This window comes from Pan troglodytes, chromosome 18 (assembly GCF_028858775.2).
Source record: "Pan troglodytes isolate AG18354 chromosome 18, NHGRI_mPanTro3-v2.0_pri, whole genome shotgun sequence".
NCBI classification, from domain to species: Eukaryota; Metazoa; Chordata; class Mammalia; order Primates; family Hominidae; genus Pan; species Pan troglodytes.
Genome location: NC_072416.2, coordinates 73,580,869 through 73,607,937, shown reverse-complemented (window position 1 = coordinate 73,607,937; position 27,069 = coordinate 73,580,869). Strand labels below are relative to the sequence as shown.

General features: G+C 49.1%; 2 protein-coding genes across 4 annotated transcripts in view; both read left to right on the top strand.

The window, feature by feature from the left end:
- The first annotated feature begins 1,083 nt into the window (after positions 1-1,083).
- Positions 1,084-25,076, top strand: CHST6 (carbohydrate sulfotransferase 6). Of its 3 annotated transcripts, none has more exons than XR_010152457.1 (4): positions 1,084-1,210; positions 17,270-17,344; positions 19,291-23,588; positions 24,733-25,076. XR_010152457.1 is itself a non-coding variant. In XM_024349955.2 (4 exons), exon 4 carries the CDS (start codon positions 19,307-19,309, stop codon positions 20,492-20,494), a length of 1,188 nt encoding a protein of 395 aa, XP_024205723.1. In that variant the 5' UTR covers positions 1,110-1,210; positions 5,351-5,506; positions 17,270-17,344; positions 19,291-19,306; the 3' UTR covers positions 20,495-25,076. The 3 variants fall into 3 exon arrangements, 2 of the variants coding, with proteins under 2 accessions (XP_024205724.1, XP_024205723.1); XM_024349955.2 differs by adding an exon at positions 5,351-5,506 and having other exon boundaries at positions 1,110-1,210; positions 19,291-25,076; XM_024349956.2 differs by having other exon boundaries at positions 19,291-25,076.
- TMEM170A (transmembrane protein 170A) overlaps positions 1,096-27,069 on the top strand; it is a 53,578-nt gene continuing 27,604 nt past the window's right edge. Inside the window, exon 1 of the mRNA XM_054667971.2 lies at positions 1,096-1,210. The gene's annotated coding sequence lies outside the window, so the exon portion shown is untranslated. The remainder of the gene's footprint in view (positions 1,211-27,069) is intronic.

Below are 27,069 nucleotides of genomic sequence, written 5' to 3'. Positions count from 1 at the left end.
CTAATTTTTTTGTATTTTTAGTAGAGACGGGGTTTCACTGTGTTAGCCAGGATGATTTCGATCTCCTGACCTCGTGATCCGCCTGCCTCGGCCTCCCAAAGTGCTGGGATTACAGGCGTGAGCCACCGCGCCCGGCCCTGGCCGGAAATATCTTATTTATTGAAACGTATCATGTCTTTATCTGGACCTGCTATGAACCTGCGCCTCTGGGCCTAGGCTAGGGCAGGGAATACGCAGGAGGAGGGGAAAAGCTGCGGACCCAGCTCCTAAGGCCACCTGGTCTCTCCGCTCTTCCCAGTTGGGACACTGCACCGGGTCCATGTGTCATCCAGGTGCCGTGGCCTTGGGAAGGGTTTGGATTCCAAGTCACCGCGCCTCAAGGATGCCCCCGAGAGTGAGGAGGGTCAAGATTAAGATTCGACTTCCTTCACTAGGGCCTTTGTCCTCCCAGGAGCCCCCCTTCTCTGGGGATTTGGGGTGGGGTGGGGTACAACGTTCCTTTGTAGTCAGATGAGAGGTGACTCTGCCAGCGCCCTTTGACATCCTCGGCTAAAAGTTGAGCCTCTCAGAGCCCCAGCCCACCTGGGCCCTCCTGCCGGGCCCTCCTGCCCCGCCCTCGGCCGGCGCCCCTCCCCCGAGGCGTGGCCCCTCGGTCGGGGGTGGGCCAACCGGCTCCTTCCTTCCCCCACGGCGCTAGCTCCCGCTGGCCACCCCGGGACCGCAGCCACGTCTGAAAGCGCCTCATTGTGTGCGCTCGGGCGGGCTGCACCGGGCAGCGCCGAGGGTTGCTGGCCGGCGCGCGGGGAGTAGAGGGCGCGGGCCGCAGTGCCGGGTTCCAGAGGGAGCTCTGTGCCGGGTCCTTCCCTGTGGTAGCCCCAGGACACCCCCATCCTCAACATCCCATTCTGGGACTCCTGCCCTGTTCCCACATTCGTTCTACCTCGAGTCTCCAGGAGCTCCCAGTGGCTTGGTCACCCCCAATTCTCGTCCATGCCTCTTAGAGCCCCTTTCCCGGCCTCACCGGGTGTCGCTTAATAGTCTTGGGACCTTAAGGAGCAAGTCAGCCCCTGCGGACCCTCCCAGTGAAGAGAAAGAGCTGGCTGTGCCGTGGAATTTGGAAGAGACGACGTTTGGGAGCCTTTGCTGAGCCCAGGGAGAGAGGCGTCCCCCACCGTGCCGCTGCAGCTCGGGCAGAGCCGCCAAGCTTTGGGTACGTTGGTTCTTCATTCTCCGCGGGGGATGTCCCCACACTCGGGTCGGCTGGGGGCCGGGCTGGTGGCACAGCTGGGGACGCTCCTCTGTCCTGCACCGGGGACCTGGGGTGGCGGGAAGAGCTGGGAGTGGCTTTTCCATCAGCAACGTGGAAAGGGCATCGCCGCTGTTGGCGCCGATTTGGAAGTGTCTTGCTGGGGCTTCGGCTGCGCGGGGGAATCCTCACTGCGAGGGGAGAACCCCTTTTGTCTCGATACTTGAGTTTCAAAGGACATGACTTTCAAAAGCTCTCGAAGGGCTTTTTCCATAGAATTATTGAGAGACAGTAGCTTGGCGGGTTGATTTGGAACCAGACCCAGGGGAATTGGAGTCCTGCGTCACTGCTTCTGACGGCTTCATCTTGGGCTTCAGGACAGGCCCTCTGGGCCTCAGGACAGGTGCCTAGCAAATGTTGACTTTCCTTTCTCCTTCCTTTTTCACAGAGGCAAGGCAGTCAAGTTTCCCATTTTTGAGAATGGGAAAACTGAGGCCTGAAGAGTAGAAAGGAGTTGGCTGACTTAAACCCACAAGCGAGTAGGCCAAGTACCAGGGCCTCTGAGGGTGCTGTGCTGCTCCGGGAGCTGGGGCTGGGCTCCTCTCCAGCCTGGGAGGCCGGAACTTTTCTGGCTTTGTTCTACAAACAGAGTCAACTGGAGTATAGAGAGCCAGAGAGTGACTTGCTCTAAGTCACACCCCTCACTGGTAGTAGAGACAGGATTTGAACCCAATCCGGCTTCAGAAGCCAAGCTTCTAAGGCCAGTCGCAGTGGCTCACGCCTGTAATCCCAGCACTTTGGGAGGCCGAGGCAGGTGGATCACCTGAGGTCAGGAGTTCAAGACCAGCCTGGCCAACATGGTGAAACCCCATCTCTACTAAAAATACAAAAATAAGCTGGGCATGGTGGTGAGTGCCTGTAATCCCAGCTACTTGGGAGGCTGAGGCAGAAGAATCACTTGAACCCAGGAGGCGGAGGTTGCAGTGAGCTGAGATTGCGGTACTTCACTCCAGTCTGGACAACAGCGAGACTCCATCTCAGAAAAAACATAAGCCAGGCCTCTAGCCATGACTTTCCAGCGTCTTCTGTTTTGTTTGCCCTTGTGGGGACCCTGTCTGTGCCTGCCACATTCTGTTGCTGGGGCACTGGGGCACCTGAATCTGGTAGAGCCATTGTCCTTGGGTTTTCCTCATTCACAGACTTTCCCTTGGATTCATAGAATATAAGTGTGGCCCAGGAAGGAAGATTCCTAAGCAAATACTCATAAGTGCACTATGGGCCAGACTTTGTTCTGCTTTACAAATATCCACTCACTCACTCTTTCAATCAAGCCCATGAGTTGGGTTATATTGTTTCCCCCACTTTACAGATTTTTTTTTTTTTTTTTTGAGACGGAGTCTCGCTCTGTCACCGAGGCTGGAGTGCAGTGAAAGTGACATAATCTCGGCTCACTGCAACCTCTCCGCATCCCAGGTTCAAGCGATTCTCCTGCCTCAGATTCCTGAGTAGTTGGGATTACAGGCACCCGCCACCATGCCCGGCTAATTTTTTATTTTCAGTAAAGATGGGGTTTCACCATGTTGGTCAGGCTGGTCTCAAACTCCTGACCTCGTGATCCGCCCTCCTCAGCCTGGCAAAGTGCTGGGATTACAGGTGTGAGCCACCGCACCTGACCTTCCAGATTTTTTTTTAACCAAGCAGGCACAGAAGGAAGTAACTTGCACAAGATTACGCAGTAAATGGTCAAGTGGGATTCACACTCTTAACCTCAGTGCTCTATACCTACTGTCTTTAATGAGACAGACACCATTCTGCTTCTAGTGTCTTGGGCGGGGAGATGGGTCCAGAAATACATGAACAAGATTGTTCTGGGTAGTGATAATAGTATTAATAATAATTTCTCACTATCACCTATTAGTCAATATTGAAATATATCTGATTACCTCTAGGGTATCTCCTGGCAGATGTTTTTTTCAAATCAGAATCCAAACAAGGTCCACATGTTGCATTTGACTATGTGTTTTTTGGTTTTTGTTTTTGTTTTTGTTTTTGTTTGAGATGGAGTCTCTCTCTGTCGCCCAGACTGGAGTGCAGTGGCTCAGCTCACTGCAGCCTCGGACTCCTGGGCTCCAGTGATTCTCCTGCCTCAGCTTCCTGGGTAGTTAGGATTACAAGCACGTGCCACCACACCTGGCTACTTTTTGTGTATTTAGTAAAGACAGGGTTTCACCATGTTTGGCCAGGCTGGTCTCCAACTCCTGACCTAAGGTGATCTGCCTGTCTTGGCCTCCCAGAGTGCTGGGATTACAGGCATGAGCCACCGCGCCCGGCCCTGAGTTATTTTCCTATGAAATAGTCTCTTCCTTTTTCTGTCATAGATTTGGAAGAATGATTTACTTTTAAAAAATAAGGTAATTAAAATAAATGGTTAATAAACCAGGGAACATTCCAGATTATCTCTGTAATGAGAGGGCTCTGTCAATACTTAGGGAAACAGGCAAATGTGCTAAAAGCACAATCCCACTCCGTACCCTGTGTGTGTTGCTGCACAGAAGAAGTGGGGAACCCTCAGACTTTATGGCCTCCAGCTGTAAGGTACTACAATTTAGACCAAGTCAGGTGCTGTGTGAAGTGCCCTGTGAGAATCCCTAAAGCTCCCAGCCAAGGAAAAGGGTTTGTGTGTTGCTATCTGCTTATCTGCTCTGAAATGCCCCAGGGCAGTGGCTCTGAGCCAGGGAGGCTTGAGGCTCCTTTCCCAGGCTAATTAGAATTCATTTCCCAGTAGATTTTGAAGGCAGATCTGTTTTCTCCATCAGCATCTGGGCCTTGCAGTCCCAGCCCCCTGCCTCTGGGGGATGCCATGCAGCTGCATCACCAGGACTGGCAGAGTTGGCAGATGTGGCCAGGGCTTGGGGGCCAGGCACAGCTTCAGCCACAGCCTGGCCCAGCCCACAGTCCTGGGGTTGAGAGTGTGCTTGGGAGCTCTGACACCTTTTAGTGCAGAGCGGGTAATTCATGCCCCTGGCCTTCTCTGGCTAACTGGGTACTCAGGTCAGCTGGGAGATGGTTTTGCAGGCACCTGTCTCTCTGCAGTGATAGCTGGAGAAAGACAAACTCCACCTAAGCCTCCTTTAACCAATTAGAAATTTCTGATTTTATCATTGTGATAAAAGTCTGATGTAGACTATCTGGAAAATGCAGCAAAGCACTAGTAAGAAAATAAATTACCGGCCAGGCACGGTGGCTCACGCCTGTAATCCCAGCACTTTGGGAGGCTGAGGCGGGCGGATCACGAGGTCAGGTGATCGAGACCATCCTGGCTAACACGGTGAAACCCGGTCTCTACTAAAAAATACAAAAAATTAGCCAGGCGTGGCATCGGGCACCTGTAGTCCCAGCTACTCAGGAGGCTGAGGCAGGAGAATGGCATGAACCCGGGAGGCAGAGTTTGCAGTAAGCCGAGATCGTGCCACTGCACTCCAGCCTAGGCGACAGAGCAAGACTCCGTCTCAAAAAATAAAAATTAAAAAAAAATTACCTGTAAACTGGCCATAGAAAAATAAACACCAAACTTCAGTGTGCATCTCCCATACTTTGTATTTTTTTAAATAATAGCTTTATTGAGATAGAATTCATGTATGTTAAAGTTTATATATATTATATATAAGTATATTATATTTTATATATATATATTTTTTTTTTTTTTTTAAGACCGAGTTTCACTCTTGTCACCCAAGCTGGAGTGCAGTGGCTTGATTTCAGCTCACTGCAAACTCTGCCTTCCTGACCTCAGGTGATCCACCCATTTAATCCAAAGTGCTGGGATTACATGTGTGAGCCGCTGCGTCCGGCCCAAAGTTTATATTTTAAAAGTGTACAGTTCACTGGCTTATAGTATATTCAGTGTTTTCACATTGAACTTTGTATATATCAGTACTTTATTCTTTTTTATTGCAGAGAATTGTCTACTGTGTGGTTACACCACATTTTGTTTATCTATTCATCAGCTGATAGACATTAGGGATGTCTCCACTTTTTGGCTATTATGAATAATGCTGCTGTGCAAATTCATGAGCAGGTTTTCATGTGGGCTTGTATGTTCAGTTCTCTAGGGTGTGTACCCAGGAGTGGATCTGCTGTATCATATGGTCACTCTATTCAACCTTTCGAGAAACCACCAAATTGTTTCTTCAGGAAATGCACCATCTGACATCCCCATTTTATGAGGATCCCCACGTCTCTGTCATCTCACCAACAGTTGTAATTATATATTATTTATTATAATTACCTTTTTAAAATTGTAACCTTCATGGTGGATGGAAAGTGACTTGTCACTGTGGTTTAATTTGCATTTCCCCACTGCCTAAAAATGTTAAGCATCTTTCCTTTTTTTTTGAGACGGAGTTTCACTCTTGTTGCCCAGGCTGGAGTGCAATGGTGCAATCTCGGCTCACCACAACCTCTGCCTCCCAGGTTCAAGCGATTCTCCTGCCTCAGCCTCCCGAGTAGCTGGGATTACAGGCATGCGCCGCCATGCCTGGCTAATTTTGTATTCTTAGTAGAGACGGGGTTTCTCCATGTTGGTCAGGCTGGTCTCGAACTCCTGACCTCAGGTGATCCACCAGCCTTGGCCTCCCAAAGTGCTGGGTTTACAGGCGTGAGCCACTGTGCCCGGCCTTTTTTTTTTTTTTTTTTTTTTTTGAGGCAAAGTCTCACTCTTGTTCCCCAGGCTAGAATGCAATGGCACAACCTTGGCTCACTGCAACCTCTGCCTCCCGGATTCAAGCGATTCTCCCTCCCCGCCGAGTAGCTGGGATTACAGGTGCCTGCCACCACACCTGGCTAGTTTTTGGTATTTTTAGTAGAGACGGGGTTTCACCATGTTGGCCAGGCTGGTCTCGAACTCCTGACCTCAGGTGATCCACACACCTCGGCCTCCCAAAGTGCTGGGATTACAGGCATGGGCCACTGCGCCTGGTTGAGCATCTTTCCATTTGTGTATCTTCTTCAGAGAAACTTCTCTCAAATCCTGTACTCATTTTAATTTTTTTCTTTATTCATTCTTAAATGTATTTATTCTTATATTTCTTAAATATGCTTATTCCTTAAAAACTAAATAGGATATTTGCCTATTTCGTGTTGAGTTGTAAGAGCTCTTTTTATATTCTGGGTACAAGTCCCATTCTGTAGACATGATTTGCAACTGTTTTCTCCCATCTGTGAGTGTTCTTTGATATTCGTGTATTTTTAACACCCAGCCAACTGTGTGAAAAATACATGCACATCTAAGAACACACACAGATGGGAGAAATGTATATGTGTATGTCAGCTTTGTTACTTCTGTTTTTCACTTGACCCTATGTAGCGAAGAGCTCCAAGGTTACACTACTAGACTTCCAACTCTGACTCAGCAGCCACTGTGTGAATTCTTCCCGCAAGTACCTTTTCTTTTTTCTTTTTTTTTTTTTTCTGAGACAGAGTCTTGCTTTGTTGCCCAGGCTGGAGTGCAGTGGCACAATCTCGGCTCACTGCAACCTCCGCCTCCTGGGCTCAAGCAATTCTTCTGCCTCATCTTCACGAGTAGCTGGGATTACAGGCATGCACCACCACGCCTAGCTAATTTTTGTATTTTTAGTACAGTTGGGGTTTCGTCATGTTGGCCAGGCTGGTCTTGAACTCCTGACCTCAGGTAATCCGCCCGCCTCGGCCTCCCAAAGTGCTGGGATTACAGGCATCAGTCACCATGCCCCGCCTCCCTTAATTTTTCTACGCCTCACTTTCCTCATCTATAAAATAGGGATAATCATCAGGTCCATGTCATAGGGTTGCTGTGAGGATCAAATCAGAAAATGGATGGGAAAGACTGGGCATGTAGGAAACCCTCATAGATGATGTTTGCAGGGGTTCCTTGTTCCTGCCCCCCATGAACACTCATCTTCCATCTTTATGTTTTCTGTTTTGTTTTTGGTTTTGTTTTTCTTTGAGACGAAGTTTCACTCTTGTTGCCCAGGCTGGAGTGCAATGGCGCGATCTAGGCTCACTGCAACCTCCGCCTCCCGGGTTCAAGCGATTCTCCTGCCTCAGCCTCCCATTACAGACCTCATGTGATCCACCCACCTCGGCCTCCCAAAGTGCTGGGATTACAGGCATGAGCCACCGCACCTGGCCTGTTTTATGTTTTATGTTCCCTGCTTTATGTTTTGTCTCATTTTCTGTTTTCTTTCTCTCTTCTTTCTTCCTCTTTCTTTCGCTCCTTGTTAGCCTTCCTCCTTCCAAATGCCCAGGGCTCCACTAGAGCAGTTTGGCCCCAGTCGTAGCTCTTGATGCCTCAAGGCCACTGACTCCTCATTGGGTATGTTTTTTCCAGCCTTTGGGATTCTTTTTTTTTTTTTTTTCCTTGTGACGGGGCTTTGCTCTTGTTGCCCAGGCTGGAATGCAATGGCTCATGATCTCTGCTCACTGCAACCTCCACCTCCCAGACTCAAACAATTCTCCTGCCTCAGCCTCCGGAGTAGCTGGGGTTACAAATAGGCACCTGCCACCATGGTGGCTAATTTTTGTATTTTTAGTAGAGACGGGGTTTCACCATGTTGGCCAGGCTGGTCTCGAACTCCTGACCTCAGGTGATCCAACCGCCTCGGCCTCCCAAAGTGCTGGGATTATAGACGTGAGCCACCGTGCCCAGGTGGCTTTGGGATTCTCGAACAGGGATGGCCTCCAGCCAACTCTAAACAGAGAAATCTAAACCTGGGATCTATACCTAGTGTTACATTTTGTTCCTTTAGATTTTATGAACAGGGCTGGAACAGGCTGGTAACAAGAAGAGCTGCTGTGTCTTGTTGTTGTTCTGGTTTTGTTTGTTTGTTTGTTTTTTGAGGCGGAGTGTTACTCTGTTGCCAGGCTAGAGTGCAGTAGCATGATCTGGGCTCACTGCAACCTCTGCCTCCTGGGTTCCAGCGATTCTCCTGACTCCGCCTCCCGAGTAGCTGGGATTACAGGTGCCCACCACCACACCTGGCTAATTTTTGTATTTTTTCTCTTTTTTTTTTTCTTAGGGAGGACGGAGTCTCACTCTGTCTGTCACCCAGGCTGGAGTGCAGTGGCACGATCTCAGCTCACTGCAAGCTCCGCCTCCCAGATTCACGCCATTCTCCCACCTCAGCCTCCTGAGTAGCTGGGACTACAGGTGCCCGCCACCACGCCCGGCTAATTTTTTGTATTTTTAGTAGAGATAGGGTTTCACTGTGTTAGCCAAGATGATGTCGATCTCTTGACCTCGTGATCCACCCTACTCAGCCTCCCAAAGTGCTATGATTACAGGCATGAGCCACCACGCCTGGCCAAATTTTTGTACTTTTAGTAGAGATGGGGTTTCACCGTGTTGGTCAGGCTTGTCCCAAACTCCTGACCTCAGGTGAGCCACCTGCCTCAGCCTCCCAAAATGCTGGTATTACAGGTGTGAGCCACCACTCCCGGCCTGGAGCTGCTGTGTCGAGGGTAGGCAGAGCTTGGCTGGAAGTGAGTGCTGCCCAGAGAGCCAGGACTCCTGGGCTCCAGCTCAATCCTGCTATGGAAAACCATCCTTGGTCAATGTCTTTCTTTTCCTATTTGCAAATCAGGCAGAACCATAGCTCCTTCCTAGGTCTCTCAGGCCAGGCCAAGAAATGGTAAGGGATGTTTAGAAGATCCTGTGACTTTAAGGTGCTCGGCACAAAGCCATGTGGGCTATTGGGGAATTCCTCCCTGTGGATGTGGACCACAGAGTATCTGATTGCAATGGCAAGTATTTGTTCATGTCCTCTACTCATTTGTTGTTTGGGACATTCCTTGACATGACTCTTACTATCTTCTTCAGTCAGGATTCTTTACTTTTTATTGAAGTATGCCATTCTTCAGAGTACATATAATGAAAGTACAGCTTGGTGAACTTTCACAAACTGAACACACGCATGTAATTAGCACTGTCAGAGAGAAACAACGCAGGGCCAGCCCCCAGAAGCTCTGCCCCTGCACCCTTCCCACCTCACCCCACCAACGGTTTCACTGTCACTCTCTAATCACCACTCTTGGGTGTAAGTGACAGAAACTCATCTCCCAGGGACTTAAGCAGAAAGTGAATGCTTCCCTCAGCTGAGGGGTCCATGGGTAAGCCTTGCACAACTGGATCCAAATGCTTAGATGATGCTGTCAGCTTGCCTGTGAACTTTCTCTGCTGAGTTCTCTTCTGTTGTTGACTTTAAACCCAGGCAGTTTCCTCTTCCTTTGTGATCAACAAAACTCCAGAATTGCAGTTGAGCAGATGTCCCATTCCTAGGCCAATAGTTCTGTGTGAGCTGGGTGGGGGCAGGGTCAGTGTGTGGAATATAGAGGTGAGTCTGTCTTGGGACACATGACCCTTAGGAGCTGGGAGTGGTGGATCAGCCCCATCTGAGCCACATGCACTTTTGAGTGGGTGAAGGTGGTTCCCCAGGGAAAAGCCTAGATACTGTTATCAGAAGGAAAAACAGGTACTGAGTGGACAGAACCAAGCATGTCCAGTGCACCTGTGCAGTGCCAATCCTCACACTAGTCACCGGAGAACAGGTGTTCGCTTGCAAAAAACCACAATCCAAAGTTCCGGGTTGCTCACAGGCAAGAAGGGAAAGCAAAGTACAATGCAGGGCAGAGTGGGGCATGCCTTGACAGGCACAGAGGAGGTGGCTGCAGGCGAGGCTGAAATGCCTCCCAGTGGGAGTCAGGGCTGCGCACTCATAGCATGGGTGAAGGAGTTGTGAGGGATGGAGCTTGTTTGATGAACACTGATTATTCCCGGCCATCTGAAGCCTGGGATATGGAAGATAAGGTTGGAAAGCTGAAGGTTACTGAAAAGGAGAATGACAGGATCAGATGTGTGATGTAGGCACCTCTGGGGGCAACTGTACAAGATGGACTGAAGGGAGGCCAGGTGGGGACTTTGCTGGAATCCAGGAGATAAGGATGCAGCCAGGACCAGCGTGACCCTCCCGTGGCTGGATGTCCAGGCCATCCACTGGGACACCATCAGGCCTCTTGACCATCACATAGCCAGATGTGTCTTCAGTGTCCCCAACTTGATTGTCAGCTCTGCCAGGATCGGGATCCTGAGCACTGGCTTTCCTGGATGAATCTTTTGCTGATCTTATCTCTTCTCTATTTTCCAACCTTTATCTGTCATTTATGTTTTTTCTTCTACTTTTCACATCTTTTAAATTTTTCTTTCAACCTTTCTAATATCTAGTGCAATTGGCCCCAAGGAAAACTAAGGGAAACAAGAAAAAACAAGAAAGGAAATGTACTCTCAGTGCTTCAGCTGTGAGCTGGAGTGTTTTGCTGTGGTTTTAGGTTTTTGATTTTTTTTTAAGAAAGAGGGTCACACTCTGTTGCCCAAGCTGGTGAGCAGTAGAATGATATAACTCACTGCAACCTTGAACTCCTGGGCTCAAGAGATCCTCCCACCTCGGCCTCCCAAAGTGCTAGGATTACAGGCATGAGCCACCGTGCCTGGCCTCCAGGCATATTTTATCCTTTCTCAAGCTATGTGTAGTATTTTGACAAAAATAAATTTTAAAAAGAGTTAATGTCAAAAAAAGCTTCTGTGACTTAAGAAGGACCACTGCTTAGGGTGCTCCTGGGTACCAAAACAGGAAACAGAACTTTCTATTCCCTTTATGGCCTCTTGTACTTTTTACTTCCACCCTCCTCCTGAAAAAATATGATCATTTTCATCATCATCATCACCATCATCACCATTAATTACTTGTTGGAAATTTAAAGCAGAATTGCCTCTGAGGTTGGAGGGCTGGAGAGGGCAGAGATAGGAAACGTCACTTTCTTCTGCCTGACTGGCCTTGTGCTCTGGTGTGGGGCTGTGTCTGCCCAGGGAGTGTGGCCTCTTTTCCTGTCTTCACATATGAAACATGAGCTGGCAATGCCCTCATCTTTACCTTGAGTTTTTTTGTTTGTTTGTTTTGTTTTTGAGATGGAGTCTCGCTCCGTCGCCCAGGCTGGAGTACAGTGGTGCAATCTCAGCTCACTGCAACCTCCGTCTCCCAGGTTCAAATGATTCTCCTGCCTCAGCTTCCCAAGTACCTGGGACTACAGGCACTCACCACCACACCCGGCTAATTTTTGTATTTTTAGTAGAGATGGGGTTTTGTCATGGTGGCCGGGCTGGTCTCGATCTCCTGACCTCTAGTGATCTGCCCGCCTCAGCCTCCCAAAGTGCTGGGATTACAGGCGTGAGCCACCATGCGTGGCTTAGAATTTTATACAACACCTATGTGTTAGCTTTTCCAAAAAATAAACATATAATAAATATGTGCCCCCCATCAAGGGAAGACTTTCAAGGGGGAGATAGGCCTTCCAGGATGGGAAAGGGCACTGGACAAAGGCTCAGGACTGCGACGCCCACCACAGAGCCCTGCAGTGAGAGTCTGGTTCTTGGATGTATTTATGTATGTTTGTTTGTTTATTTATTTATTTACTTTTTGAGACAGAGTCTCGCTCTGTCACCCAGGCTGGAGTGCAGTGGTGTGATCTTGGCTCACTGCAACCTCCACCTCCTGGATTCAAGTGATTCTCCTGCCTCAGCCTCCCGAGTAGCTGGGACTACAGGCGCCTGCCATGATGCCTGGCTATTTTTGTATTTTTAGTAGAGACGGGGTTTCACCATGTTGGTCAGGCTAGTCTCAAATTCCTGACCTTAGGTGATCCACCCGCCTCAGCCTCCCGAAGTGCTGGGTTTACAGGCATGAGCCACCGCACACCCGGCCTATTTATTTATTTATTTATTTATTATTTATTTTTGAGACAGGGTCTCTCTCCGTTTTCCAGGCTGGAGTGCAGTCACACAGTCTCTGCTCACTGCAACCTGTGCCTCCTAGGCTCAAGCAATCCTCCCACCTCAGCCTCCTGAGTAGTTGGGACTACAGGTCCGCGCCACTGCACCTGGCTAATTTTTGTATTTTTAGTAGAGATGGGGTTTGGCCATGTTGCCCAGGCTGGTCTTGAGCTTCTGGGCCCAAGCAATTCACCCGCCTCCGCCTCCCAAAGTGCCCTAATTACAGGCATGAGTTATCGTACCCGGCTGGCTCTTGGATTTAAGCCCCTGCCCTTCCTCCTTCTTACTGGATATTCATGTCTCTGAGCCCCACTGCTTCAATTAAAACAGAGAGGGATGGTCATTTCTGCCTCCCAGGGACTTGGGATGATAGCATTTAATCATGAAGACAGAAGTACCTATCACAGGGTCTGCCTGACTTGTTCTTCCTAATGTCAAAACCTTGGCCCAAATGTCCACTGTGCTGAACGTAAGGCTCCTATCAGAATGCTCTCAGCTAGGAACTGGTCTTCTGGAGACTCTGTGGCGTAGGATGATTCAACCACCTTCCTAGTTCTTGAGTTTCAGTAATAGGATCTCATAGCAGTTCCTGTAGTGTGTGAGTCACTTAGGAAGACCTCTGGCTTTCCTGGAACACAGGTAACAAATACCTTGGCTTGGGATCAAGATCCTCCCTACCCAGGGAAGGGCTGAGCTAGCCAGGACAACTGTGTTTGGGCCAGAGCAGCAGGGTCCTGCACTCTGCAGGGAGCAGTCACAGGTGGGAGAAGCCCACAGCCTGGGATCAGAAGTGCCAGGAGCTTAGGAACAGGAGTCCTGGGGTCCCAGCTTTCTAGCTGTCTCTCCAAGCCTTGAGTCTTTCACCTGAAAAATTGACATCATCATGCCCACCTCAGGGCCCGTTGAGTTAAGTCATCGCATGGACTTGAAGCACCTAGCACTTGTGATCATTGAAGTCAGAAAATGAGTTCCCTTCTCTTTCGGCGCCCCATTGGCAGGAAGCCAACCATCGTCAGCCCACTGGCACTGGAGGAGCGTTGATCATGTGCGGAGCAGATGTGTGGCTACTCTCCCCGTCTTCCAGGTTTTCCCAGAGTGGCCGTGGGATCTGGAGTCGGCTGGTGACAGAGCTGCTGGGCATCCTCCACCCACCCCTGTTGCCTTCTGATGAGGGAAAGGGGCAGAGAGGAGATCTGCTCACAAGTTAGACCCTGGCGCTTTTCCGCGCTACCTGCAGAGGGGTCCATACGGCGTTGTTCTGGATTCCCGTCATAACTTAAAGGGAAACTTTCACAATGTCCGGAGCCCTTGATGTCCTGCAAATGAAGGAGGAGGATGTCCTTAATAAAGGGGATATCACCACCGATCCCACAGAAATACAAACTACCATCAGAGAATACTACAAACACCTCTACGCAAATAAACTAGAAAATCTAGAAGAAATGGATACATTCCTCGACACATACACTCTCCCAAGACTAAACCAGGAAGAAGTTGAATCTCTGAATAGACCAATAACAGGAGCTGAAATTGTGGCAATAATCAATAGTTTACCAACCAAAAAGAGTCCAGGACCAGATGGATTCACAGCCGAATTCTACCAGAGGTACAAGGAGGAACTGGTACCATTCATTCTGAAACTATTCCAATCAATAGAAAAAGAGGGAATCCTCCCTAACTCATTTTATGAGGCCAGCATCATTCTGATACCAAAGCCTGGCAGAGACACAACCAAAAAAGAGAATTTTAGACCAATATCCTTGATGAACATTGATGCAAAAATCCTCAATAAAATACTGGCAAACCGAATCCAGCAGCACATCAAAAAGCTTATCCACCATGATCAAGTGGGCTTCATCCCTGGGATGCAAGGCTGGTTCAACATACGCAAATCAATAAATGTAATCCAGCATATAAACAGAGCCAAAGACAAAAACCACATGATTATCTCAATAGATGCAGAAAAAGCCTTTGACAAAATTCAACAACCCTTCATGCTAAAAACTCTCAATAAATTAGGTATTGATGGGACATATTTCAAAATAATAAGAGCTATCTATGACAAACCCACAGCCAATATCATACTGAATGGGCAAAAACTGGAAGCATTCCCTTTGAAAACTGGCACAAGACAGGGATGCCCTCTCTCACCGCTCCTATTCAACATAGTGTTGGAAGTTCTGGCCAGGGCAATCAGGCAGGAGAAGGAAATAAAGGGTATTCAATTAGGAAAAGAGGAAGTCAAATTGTCCCTGTTTGCAGACGACATGATTGTTTATCTAGAAAACCCCATTGTCTCAGCCCAAAATCTCCTTAAGCTGATAAGCAACTTCAGCAAAGTCTCAGGATACAAAATCAATGTACAAAAATCACAAGCATTCTTATACACCAACAACAGACAAACAGAGAGCCAAATCATGAGTGAACTCCCATTCACAATTGCTTCAAAGAGAATAAAATACCTAGGAATCCAACTTACAAGGGATGTGAAGCACCTCTTCAAGGAGAACTACAAACCACTGCTCAAGGAAATAAAAGAGGATACAAACAAATGGAAGAACATTCCTTGCTCATGGGTAGGAAGAATCAATATCGTGAAAATGGCCATACTGCCCAAGGTAATTTACAGATTCAATGCCATCCCCATCAAGCTACCAATGACTTTCTTCACAGAATTGGAAAAAACTACTTTAAAGTTCATATGGAACCAAAAGAGAGCCCGCATCGCCAAGTCAATCCTAAGCCAAAAGAACAAAGCTGGAGGCATCACACTACCTGACTTCAAACTATACTACAAGGCTACAGTAACCAAAACAGCATGGTACTGGTACCAAAACAGAAATATAGATCAATGGAACAGAACAGAGCCCTCAGAAATAACGCCGCTTACCTACAACTATCTGATCTTTGACAAACCTGAGAAAAACAAGCAATGGGGAAAGGATTCCCTATTTAATAAATGGTGCTGGGAAAACTGGCTAGCCATATGTAGAAAGCTGAAACTGGATCCCTTCCTTACACCTTATACAAAAATCAATTCAAGATGGATTAAAGATTTAAACGTTAGACCTAAAACCATAAAAACCCTAGAAGAAAACCTAGGCATTACCATTCAGGACATAGGCATGGGCAAGGACTTCATGTCCAAAACACCAAAAGCAATGGCAACAAAAGCCAAAATTGACAAATGGGATCTAATTAAACTAAAGAGCTTCTGCACAGCAAAAGAAACTACCATCAGAGTGAATAGGCAACCTACAACATGGGAGAAAATTTTCGCAACCTACTCATCTGACAAAGGGCTAATATCCAGAATCTACAGTGAACTCAAACAAATTTACAAGAAAAAAACAAACAACCCCATCAAAAAGTGGGCGAAGGACATGAACAGGCACTTCTCAAAAGAAGACATTTATGCAGCCAAAAAACACATGAAAAAATGCTCATCATCACTGGCCATCAGAGAAATGCAAATCAAAACCACTATGAGATATCATCTCACACCAGTTAGAATGGCAATCATTCAAAAGTCAGGAAACAACAGGTGCTGGAGAGGATGTGGAGAAATAGGAACACTTTTACACTGTTGGTGGGACTGTAAACTAGTTCAACCATTGTGGAAGTCAGTGTGGCGATTCCTCAGGGATCTAGAACTAGAAATACCATTTGACCCAGCCATCCCATTACTGGGTATATACCCAAATGACTATAAATCATGCTGCTATAAAGACACATGCACACGTATGTTTATTGCGGCATTATTCACAATAGCAAAGACTTGGAACCAACCCAAATGTCCAACAATGATAGACTGGATTAAGAAAATGTGGCACATATACACCATGGAATACTATGCAGCCATAAAAAATGATGAGTTCATATCCTTTGTAGGGACATGGATGAAATTGGAAACCATCATTCTCAGTAAAATATCGCAAGAACAAAAAACCAAACACCGCATATTCTCACTCATAGGTGGGAATTGAACAATGAGATCACATGGACACAGGAAGGGGAATACCATACTCTGGGGACTGTGGTGGGGAGGGGGGAGGGGGGAGGGATAGCATTGGGAGATATACCTAATGCTAGATGACGAGTTAGTGGGTGCAGCGCACCAGCATGGCACATGTATACATATGTAACTAACCTGCACAATGTGCACATGTACCCTAAAACTTAAAGTATAATAAAAAATAAAAAATAAAAAAAAAAACAAGTATATATATATATATATATATATATATATATATATATATAAAAAAACAAGTTAGACCCTGGCTTCTCTCAGTGGGCGATGTGGACCGGGGAAGGGGGAAGGCAGGGAGCAAAGGATGCAGGAGCAAGGAGAAAACTTCCAGGCCCCTCCCTTCCAAAGTCACCCAGTCTTGAGATCATTGCAGAAGCAACAGGTGCAAAGAGAAGAACACTCTGGGACCTTGGAATGCGGGAGGTTGGCTCAGTGTTCCTTCCACCCTGTGAGACGTGTGACATTTTTGTTGTTGTTGTTGTTTTGAGACGGAGTTTCCCCCTTGTTGCCCAGGCTGGAGTGCAGTGGCATGATCTCAGCTCACCACAACCTCTGCCTCCCAGTTTCAAGTGATTTTCCTGCCTCAGCCTCCCTAGTACAGGCATGTGCCACCACGCCTGGCTAATTTTGTATTTTTAGTAAAGATGGGGTTTCTCCATGTTGGTCAGGCTAGTCTCGAACTCCCAACCTCAGGTGATCCGCCTGCCTTGGCCTCCCAAAGTGCTGGGATTACCAGCATGAACCTCCATACCTGACCTATGTGACATTCTTAAGGTCCACTAAAGGGCTGGTGGTTGGAGGCCAGAGGGTGGCCTGTGAGATACTGGGATTGGAAGAGTAGGTGGCCTGTGGGTGTCTCCTCTCGGGGGAGACTCCCCAGGGGGAGGGTTTCCTCCTCTCCAAACAGTAGCTCAGCACAGGGACAGTAACAGTAATGGGGGCATGTGTGTAAGGAATGCTTTCCCAGGCCCCCTCTTCATAGGTGTTTGCAGCAGCATCTCACAACAGCCCTAAGAGGTTAAATGTTGCACATCCCATCCTACAGAAGTGGAAATCGAGCCTCAGAGAAGTTGTGTCGCTTTTGGGGCTATCTTCCCCTGTAGAGTGTGACTCCATCGCCCTCCTGCTTTACCAGGTGCTGAGGAACCTCTAATCATCTCCCATGGATTTGTGATCAGCGTTGCAGCTCTCCCAGCAGCCCTGGACGGTGGTGAGTCCCCTCAGCTGGCCGGGACAGTCCTCTGCTCTCACCTCTCTGCTTCTCTGGCTCCATCCCAGCTCCGCCTCAACTGGTCTCCTTGCAAACCCACAGGGCTCCAGGACACCCTCCCTCTGGAGCCCATGCTGCCTTCAGCACTTCACCCCCTACCGGTGATGGCAACAATTGGTGTTCTTTGTCCACTTTATTTATTGGCTCATTTTTTTGTTTTTGAGACAAAGTCTCACTCTGTTGCCCAGGCTGGAGTGCAGTGGCGTAATCTCAGCTCACTGCGACCTCTGCCTCCCGGGTTCAAGCGATTTTCACATCTCAGCCTACCAAGTAGCTGAGACTACAGACATGCACCACCATGCCCAGCTAATTTTTGTATTTTTTTTTGGTAGAGATGGGGTTTTACCATGTTGGCCAGGTTGGTCTCGAACTCCTGACTTCAGGTGATCTGCCCACCTCAACCTCCCAAATTGCTAGGATTACAGGCATGAGCCACTGTGCCTGGCCTTATTTGCTCATTTTGATATTGTATTGTATGTTTTGAGTCAGACTCTCACTCTGTCGCCCAAGCTGGAGTGCAGTGGCATGATCAAAGCTCACTGCAACCTCAACCTCCTGGGCTCAAGCAGTCCTCCCACCTCAGCCTCCCGAGTAGCAGGGACCACAGGCGCACTCCACCACACCTGGCTTTTCTTTTTTTGGTTTTTTTTTTTTAATGTTTTTGTAGAGACAGGCAGGCTATCCATATGTTGCCCAGGCTGGTCTCAAACTTTTCGCCTCAAGGTATCCTCCCACCTCAGCCTCCTAAAGTGCTGGGATTACAGGCTTGAATCCCAGGCTCGCATCCTGCCTATTTGCTTATTTTCTTCTCTTTTCTTTTCTTTTTTTGGAATGAAGTTTCGCTCTTGCCCAGGCTGGAGTGCAATGGCGCGATCTTGTCTCACTACAACCTCTGCCTCCCGGGTTCAAGCGATTCTCCTGCCTCAGCCTCCTGAGTAGCTGGGGATTACAGGTGCCCGCTACCACGCCCGGCTAATTTTTGTATACTTAGTAGAGATGAGGTTTCACCATGTTGACCAAGCTGGTCTTGAACTTCTGACCTCAGATGATCCACCCACCTCGGCCTCCCAAAGTGCTGGGATTACAGGCGTGAGCCACCATGCCCAGCGCCTATTTGCTTATTTTCAATAAGAAAAGTTATTTTCCATAAGAAAAGTTATACCTGTCTATTTAAAAAAAAAAACATACACTGCAGAAGCACACGCTGTAGCAAGGGCACTCTTCAGTTAGGGACATTACTACATGTCCCTCCTGTCCATCCAGGATATTCAAACATGTTCCCATTTTCCAATAATCCACTTAAATCCTGTATTATGTGCTGGTATCATCTCCCTTTTGCAGATGGGTAAACTGAGTCACGGGGCGATCCAATATTTGGTTCAAGATCACAGGCTATGTATGTCAGTGTAGTGTGGGAAATTAAAGAAGGAAAAAGACCACAGGCTACGGAGTGGAAGAGCCTCAGGGAGCCTGGCCGTGCTGTGACATCCACCAGAGCGCCCGTCAGTTCAACAACCTAAAAGAGTTTCCTTACAGGAATTCTTAAGCAAAAGACAGAAATTCCGTTTGAAATATATTTCCCTCTCCAAATAGACAATGGTAATGTGGGTAGGTAACTAAGAAGGCAGGACTCACATTAAGAAGGCAGGACTCACATGTAGACAGATTTCCGACCGCATTCTGCATTTGTACTTTTGCTCTCAGCTAGACTGGATCCTGAGTTGTGTCTTAAGGCCGCATTTCCGGGAGAGCTCCCCACTGAGACCATCATGTTCATGGGATGCTCGGGTCTGGTGGTCGAATCTGCCCCCTGCGGGCACTGGGCAGTGGGGTACGGGATGGGCGTGCAGGCTGCAGCCCCTAACCGCTGCGCTCTCCTCCCTAAGGCCCCCAGCAGTCAGCATGTGGCTGCCGCGCGTCTCCAGCACAGCAGTGACCGCGCTCCTCCTGGCGCAGACCTTCCTCCTCCTCTTTCTGGTTTCCCGGCCAGGGCCCTCGTCCCCAGCAGGCGGCGAGGCGCGCGTGCATGTGCTGGTGCTGTCCTCGTGGCGCTCGGGCTCGTCCTTCGTGGGCCAACTCTTCAACCAGCACCCCGACGTCTTCTACCTAATGGAGCCCGCGTGGCACGTGTGGACCACCCTGTCGCAGGGCAGCGCCGCAACGCTGCACATGGCTGTGCGCGACCTGGTGCGCTCCGTCTTCCTGTGCGACATGGACGTGTTTGATGCCTATCTGCCTTGGCGCCGCAACCTGTCCGACCTCTTCCAGTGGGCCGTGAGCCGTGCACTGTGCTCGCCACCCGCCTGCAGTGCCTTTCCCCGAGGCGCCATCAGCAGCGAGGCCGTGTGCAAGCCACTGTGCGCGCGGCAGCCCTTCAGCCTGGCCCGGGAGGCCTGCCGCTCCTACAGCCACGTGGTGCTCAAGGAGGTGCGCTTCTTCAACCTGCAGGTGCTCTACCCGCTGCTCAGCGACCCCGCGCTCAACCTACGCATCGTGCACCTGGTGCGCGACCCGCGGGCCGTGCTGCGCTCCCGGGAGCAGACAGCCAAGGCTCTGGCGCGTGACAACGGCATCGTGCTGGGCACCAACGGCACGTGGGTGGAGGCCGATCCCGGCCTGCGCGTGGTGCGCGAGGTGTGCCGGAGCCACGTACGCATCGCCGAGGCCGCCACACTCAAGCCGCCACCCTTTCTGCGCGGCCGCTACCGCCTGGTGCGCTTCGAGGACCTGGCGCGGGAGCCGCTGGCAGAAATCCGTGCGCTCTACGCCTTCACTGGGCTCAGTCTCACGCCACAGCTCGAGGCCTGGATCCATAACATCACCCACGGATCTGGACCTGGTGCGCGCCGCGAAGCCTTCAAGACTTCGTCCAGGAATGCGCTCAACGTCTCCCAGGCCTGGCGCCATGCGCTGCCCTTTGCCAAGATCCGCCGCGTGCAAGAACTGTGCGCTGGTGCGCTGCAGCTGCTGGGCTACCGGCCTGTGTACTCTGAGGACGAGCAGCGCAACCTCGCCCTTGATCTGGTGCTGCCACGAGGCCTGAACGGCTTCACTTGGGCATCATCCACCGCCTCGCACCCCCGAAATTAGTGGAGGCCATAGTTGTAGCAGGCGCTAGGCCCGGGAGGAGAGTGCATGGTGCAGAGGGGGCTGGGGCGCACGGAGAAGCAGGTCCCTATATTGACCAAGGAGTTTGTGGTACGACCCCCCCAACTCCCCAAGTAGGCAAGGACTGCACGTTTCTTTCTCTCTTGATTCTTGGTTTTCCTTTGAGTCCTCTGGAGCTGCCTTCTCATCAGGTGCACTCTTCATGGAAAGCAACTCTTGCCCCTGCCTCCTCTGGGCACAGGGTGTGCGTTCAGATGACTTGGCTCCTACTCAAGGGCTTTCTTCCCCTTTAACTCTCTCCTTCTGGTGACACATCCTGCAGCAGCTGAGGGGGTGCCCTGGCACTGGCTGGGAGTGGAGAGGCACTGTGGTGAAATGGCTCCAGAGGTCTGTACATCACATACATATGCACACAGGCACACATGGCAAAACTCGGAAGTGAAAGGACTTGTCTGAAATCACATGGTGAGAAGGAGGATGAAGGGAGGAGAGAGCTTTTGCTCTGGGTCTCCAGTGGGTAGGAGAGGACCTGCCTCCTGGGTGAGAAGGGTCAGATTTTCCTATTTTAATTGCTTTAGGGAAGAGCAAGCAGAGTCATGACCAGGGACACAGCTGAGAGATAGAGGAGGCTGTGAATGCTGAGACCAGAGCTTATCATCCTGGACAAGCCTGGAAGGAGGCAATAAGTGGGAAAGGTAGGAGGAGAGAAGGCTGGGCAGCAAGCCAGGCACAGTGAGTGGCAGAGCAAGAGGGGGAAAGCAGGATCAGTGCCTGGAAGGCAGGTGTGCCCATCAGGGGGGAGTGGAACTCATCAGGCTTGCCAAGAGGTTGGAAGGGAAATGGCTCTGGGCTGGAACTGTCTTCCCTTGGTCCTTCTGGTCCAGGCCTTGGAGGAAAGCAGAGGATGATCCCTGCCTGTGAGCCACACCTCCTAGCTCTGGGGGCAAAGGGGCTTAGTAAAGGAATGCTGGATGTGTAGAGGGTTTAGTCCCGAGCTCAGGAAATGACAGCCTGTAAGTGCCCAGTACATGTTTAAAAGAAGAGCTCATGGAACCTCTGGAAAGGACAGAGAAGTTGAGTTAGCCACATAAATGAACCCAAGTCACATTGGAACACAGAGCTGGTCTGGGAACTGTGTTGGCTGCCAACAGAACTTCTGACCCTGTTACCTGTGAAATGAGGCAGTTTCCCTCACGTTGCCATCAGCTACCAGGAGGGATGCTGGTGGTCACTAGCTTCTGATCCTCATCCTGGGTGTGGCCACAGATTGGGGGAACCTGGATTGTGGAGTCACATCCTCCCTGCAAAGCAAGCAGGGCAAGGGAGATCTGGCATTTTCTGCTTTACGTGGAGGGAGAACAGGCACATTAGCCTTGAAGCTGAAGCTCATTTTAGGTTCCTTCCAGGTTTAGAAGCTTCAACCAAATGAAACTTGAATCTGTCCCTCATGACAATAATAGGAGGAAGGTATTTAAAACCCCAGATTTATGAATGTGTACTACGTGGCTTAGAGAATGTCTTTGTTCTTGTTCAGGTGGTTATAACAAAATACCTTAAGAGTGGGTAACTTGGCTGGATGCAGTGGCTCATGCCTGTAATCCCAGCACTGTGGGAGGCTGAGGGGGATGAATCACCTGAGATCAGGCATTCAAGAACAGCCTGGCCAACATGGCGAAGCCCCTCCTCTACTAAAAATACAAAATTAGCGAGGCATGGTGGCACATACCTGTAATCCCAGCTCCTCGGGAAGCTGAGGCAGGAGAATCACTTGAACCCAGGAGGTGGAGGTTGCAGTGAGCCAAGATCAAGCCATTGCACTCCAGCCTGGGTGACAGAGCAAGACTCCATCTCAAAAAAAAAAAAGACTGGGTAACTTATAAACAAATGTTTTTCTCATGAGTCTGGAGACTGGGAAGTCCAAGATCAAGCCACCCGTGTTGTCTGATGAGGGCCCACTTTTTCACAGACAGTGCCTTCTAGCTGTGTCCTCTTATGGTAGAAGATGGGAGACAGCTCTCCAGGGCCATTTTTTTTTTTTTTTTTTTTTTTTTGAGATGGTGTCTGGCTCTGTCACCCAGGCTGGAGTGCAGTGGCACAATCTCGGCTCACTGCAACCTCTGCCTCTCTCTGCCTCCTGAGTTCAAGCAATTCTCCTGCCTCAGCCTCCTGAGGAGCTGGGACTACAGGGATGCACCACCATGCCCAGCTAATTTTTGTATTTTTGTAGACACTGGGTTTCACCATATTGGCCAGGTTGGTCTCAAACTCCTGACCTCAAGTGATCTGCCCACCTCAGCCTCCCAAAATGGAGTCTGTTTCTCCACCTCTGAATCCAGGCTGGTCCTGTGACTTGCTTTGTCCTGTAGACGAGTGTAGTGCAACTTCCTGTGAGCCAGTTTGAAGCATAGGCCTTGGAAGCAAAACTTTACCTCCACCTGTCTGAGGTTTTCAGCTGGGGCTCTGCTGTGATTTGATTGTGTCTCCCAAAGTTGGAACCTTGATCCCCAGTGTTGTGAGGTGGGGCTTGATGAAAAGTAAATTAGGCCATGCGGGTTATGCCCTTGTGAATGGGTAGATAACATTATTTCTGGGCCCAGGCATGGTAGCTCATGTCTGTAATCCCAGCATTTTGGGAGGTTCAGGTGTGTGGATTACTTGAGGTCAGGAGTTTGAGACCAGCCTGGCCAACAAGGTAAAACACCATTTCTAGTCAAAATACAAAAATTAGCCAGGTGTGGTGGCCCATGCCTGTAATGCCAGCTACTTGGGAGGCTGAGACAGGAGAATCGCTTGAACCCAGGAGGCAGAGATTGCAGTGAGCTGAGATCACACCACTGTACTCCAGCCTGGGCAACAAAGCGAGACTCTGTCTTAAAAAAAAAACCACCATTATTTCAGGAGTGAGTTGGTTATCCTGAGAGTGGTGCCTTTTAAATGAAGGAGTTCATTCTTTGTCTTTCTCTCGCCCTCACTTTGCCCTTCTGCCATATGATGCCTTCCATCATGCTAGGACACAGCAAGAAGGCTCTCGCTAGATGCTGGCTCCTTGATCCTGGGCTTCCCAGCCTCCAGAACTGTAAGCCAATACACTTCTATTTATTATATATGACCCTTGCTGGGTTCAGTGGCTCATGCCTGTAATCCCAATACTGTGCAAGGCTGAGGCAGGAGGATCACTTGAGACCAGGCACTCAAGACCAGCCTGGGCAACATAGTGAGACCCCATCTCTACAAAGTTAAAAAAAAATTAGCAGGGCATGGTGTCGTGCACCTGTAGTCCTAGCTACTTGGGAGGCTGAGTTGGGAGGACTGCTTGACCCCAGGAGGTTGAGGCTACATTGAACCATGATCATGCCAGTGCACTCCAGCCTGAGTGACAGAGCAAGACACCTATCTCTAAATAAATGACCCCATCTGTGGTATTGTTATAGCAAAACAAAACAGATTAAGAGAGACTTTTTAATGAAAAGACAGATTCACAAAGAAAAACAATGTTTTTGTTTCTGTTTTTTTGAGGCAGAGTCTTGCTCTTGTCCCCCAGGCTGGAGTGCAGTGGCGCCATCTTGGCTCACTGCAACCTCCGCCTCCCAGTTTCAAGTGATTCTCCTGCCTCAGCCTCCCAAGTAGCTGGGATTACAGGGGTACACCACCAAGCCCAGCTAATTTTTTTTGTATTTTTAGTAGAGATGGGGTTTCACCATGTCGATCAGGCTGGGCTGGAACTCCTGACCTCAGGTGATCCACCTGCCTTGGCCTCCCAAAGTGCTAGGATTACAGGCATGAGCCACTGTACCCGGCGAAAAACAGTTTGTTAACACAGGCAGCCAACATCACTCAGGATAAGCCTCAACGAAAAGTAACAAAGTGATGGCTTGGAACACTGTCTTACACAGCATTTTTAAAAAAGACAATAAATTTGTAGAGATAGGATGACCAAGGACAACAGTTTTAGGCTTCCAAAGGTGGTAAACTACGGGATGGTAAATATCCGAGAGGAAGCTGATGCAACAGGATTTGTCTGCAGCAGCCTCTGGTACCACCTCTGAGTTAAGGGTTGTCTCCAGTGATGGAGAGTTTATATCGTGCCTTTAGGCAGAAAAGGGGAGGGAAACCTGAACTTTTCCTGCACGTTCTGCTTCTTAATTGCCTTCAGCTGAAAATCATTTTTATGTGAAAAAGGCATAGTCTGAGCTGACGCCTCTGCTTTCCTCCACCTGAAGAGAACCTGCGTGCTGCTCCTTTGCTTTGGACCTCCGCCTCTGCCCGAGAGAAAGCCCAGGCCAGCCTGCTGGACAAGCGGAGACCATGAGAAGGAGAGTTCAGGGGTCCCAATCCAGGCCATCCTAGACCAGCCAGCTCCAGCTGATCCGCACGCAGCCACTTCGGCTACCTTCTACTGGCCAAAGGGAGTCCCAGGGCTCACCCAGATTCAGAGGTGGGGAAACTGAGTCCACCACTTGAGAAGAGTAGCTATAAAGACATATGAGCGAGACCAGCTGAGCCCAGCACTGCGGCCAAGTCGAAGACTTTAGGAGCAATAAAAGTGCTTATTGTGTTTCAGTCATTTGAGTGTTGTGGTGGTTTGTTACGTAGCATTGCCTGACCGATACACTTGAGAACGGAGGGCTCCTGGCACCTGCAGCTTCCAATTTCCACCAGGGTCCAGGCTCCCTCCCTGCTGGTAGGGCTGTAATTAGTGTCTCCCCTTACCTGTAGGCCCTGTGATGCAGCTAGAAGTGTCTAGGCCCAGCAGTCACCCACAATTAGGGGCAGGCACGCTTGCTGCCTCTGCTCTGGCTGTGGGAGCTCAGAAGGGGCAATCAAAGCACTAGATGGGCTGATGGGTGCATAGAAACAGGGTCGCCTGGAATAGGTCAGAGAACCCACCTATCAAGAGGCTGTTGGGGAATCAATGGTAGGCCTTATTTTTGTTATTTTGCATCAAGAAGATATATTATCCACATCAACACTGTATCAACTCCTCATGGCCACCACAGACCCTGTGTCCCCTAGCTTTGTCTTTGATGTGCCTTTGTCACCCACTCCTACAGACCGCGCCCCCCCCACCGCCACAACCGCCCCATCACCTCTACAGGGTTAAATCAATGGTTTTAATTTTTGCCTACCTGATGGGTGAAAAATGTTACTTGATGTTTCAGTCTGCACTTCTTTAATTCCTGGGGCAGCTGAACACCTTTTCATGCTTATGAATCAACTGTATTCCTTTTTCATTGTTCAAGGCTGTGCCCATGTTGCTGTTGACTTACCGCAGCCTCTTTTGAGTATGCTTTGTTATTTTTGTTGTGCAAATGGTTTCTCCTAGCTTGTCATCTGTTTTTTGTTGTTGTTTTGTTAACTTACTTTATGGCATTTTCCCCTCAGGCTTCTTAAAAAAAAGAAGCTTCATTGAGCTATAATTGATATACAACATCTGCACATAAAGTATAAAGTTTGATTAAACATTTGTATATACCTGTGAAATCAAATCACCACCTCATCACAATCAAATTTCAAAAAGTTTCACCTAGTTTATCATATTGTTGAATGTGAATCCTTTCCTTATGGCCAGTGGATTTTGTGTCTTGTTGAAACGACTCTGTCCTCCTACAGTGATAAAAATGGTCTTCACGCTTGCTTCCAGTACTTTAGTAGTCTAGTGTTTTACGCTTGGATCTAAATTGCATGCAATATTCCTGATCGGTGCGAGTCATCAGTTCTCCCAGCGCCCTCTACTGAATGATCTCACTCATCACACACTCAAACCACCATGGGCTGGAATCTGTCCCTCACCCACAGGCCCACTCCACACCAGTGGATCAGGCGAGCAATTTCTTTAGGTCGAATGACCCCTATGCTGAGGTCCAGTGGGTTATCCCCACTACCTTCACAAGTTAATGGATTTAGATTTAAGCACCACCTGCCCCCAGCAGATTCTCTTACAATTTAAATATCCTCTCACAGAGCAAATCCTTATTCTGTGAATGACTCTATTCAGACCATGTTCCTTAAGAAGCAGAGCTAGGCTGGGTGCAGCTGTAATCCTAGCACTTTGGGAGGCCGAGGTGGGCGGATTGCGTGAGCTCAGGAGTTCGAGACCAGCCTGGGCAACTTGGCGAAACCCTGTCCCTACTAAAAAAAAATACAAAAACGTAGCCAAGCGTGGTGGTATGTGCCTGAAATCCCAGCTACTTGGGAGGCTGAGGCATGAGAATTGCTTGAACCCAGGAGGTAGAGGTTGCAGTGAGCTGAGATCGCCCCACTGCACTCCAGCCTGGGTAATAGAGCGAGACTCTGTCTCAAACAAACAAAAAACGAAAGAACCAGAGCTAAAGTCTTGATGAAATGGAAAGGATTGGCCTACTATCCATTTTTCCAAGATGGCAATTCATTCCAGCCAATCGAGCGTTTTCTCCTTTGGGAGTAAGACCAGAAAACCTGGCCTGTCCTGCAAGTCTTGTGTTATTCTGCTCCCAGTCCTCAAGAACTCCACTCATTCATTCAACACACATTATGGGTTGAGCACCAACCAGGCACTGGGCTACTATAGGAGCTGGAGA

Bases quoted from the DNA above. Each gene is read 5' to 3' on its own strand.
- CHST6 (XM_024349956.2), top strand. From the start codon at position 19,307: ATGTGGCTGCCGCGCGTCTCCAGCACAGCAGTGACCGCGCTCCTCCTG.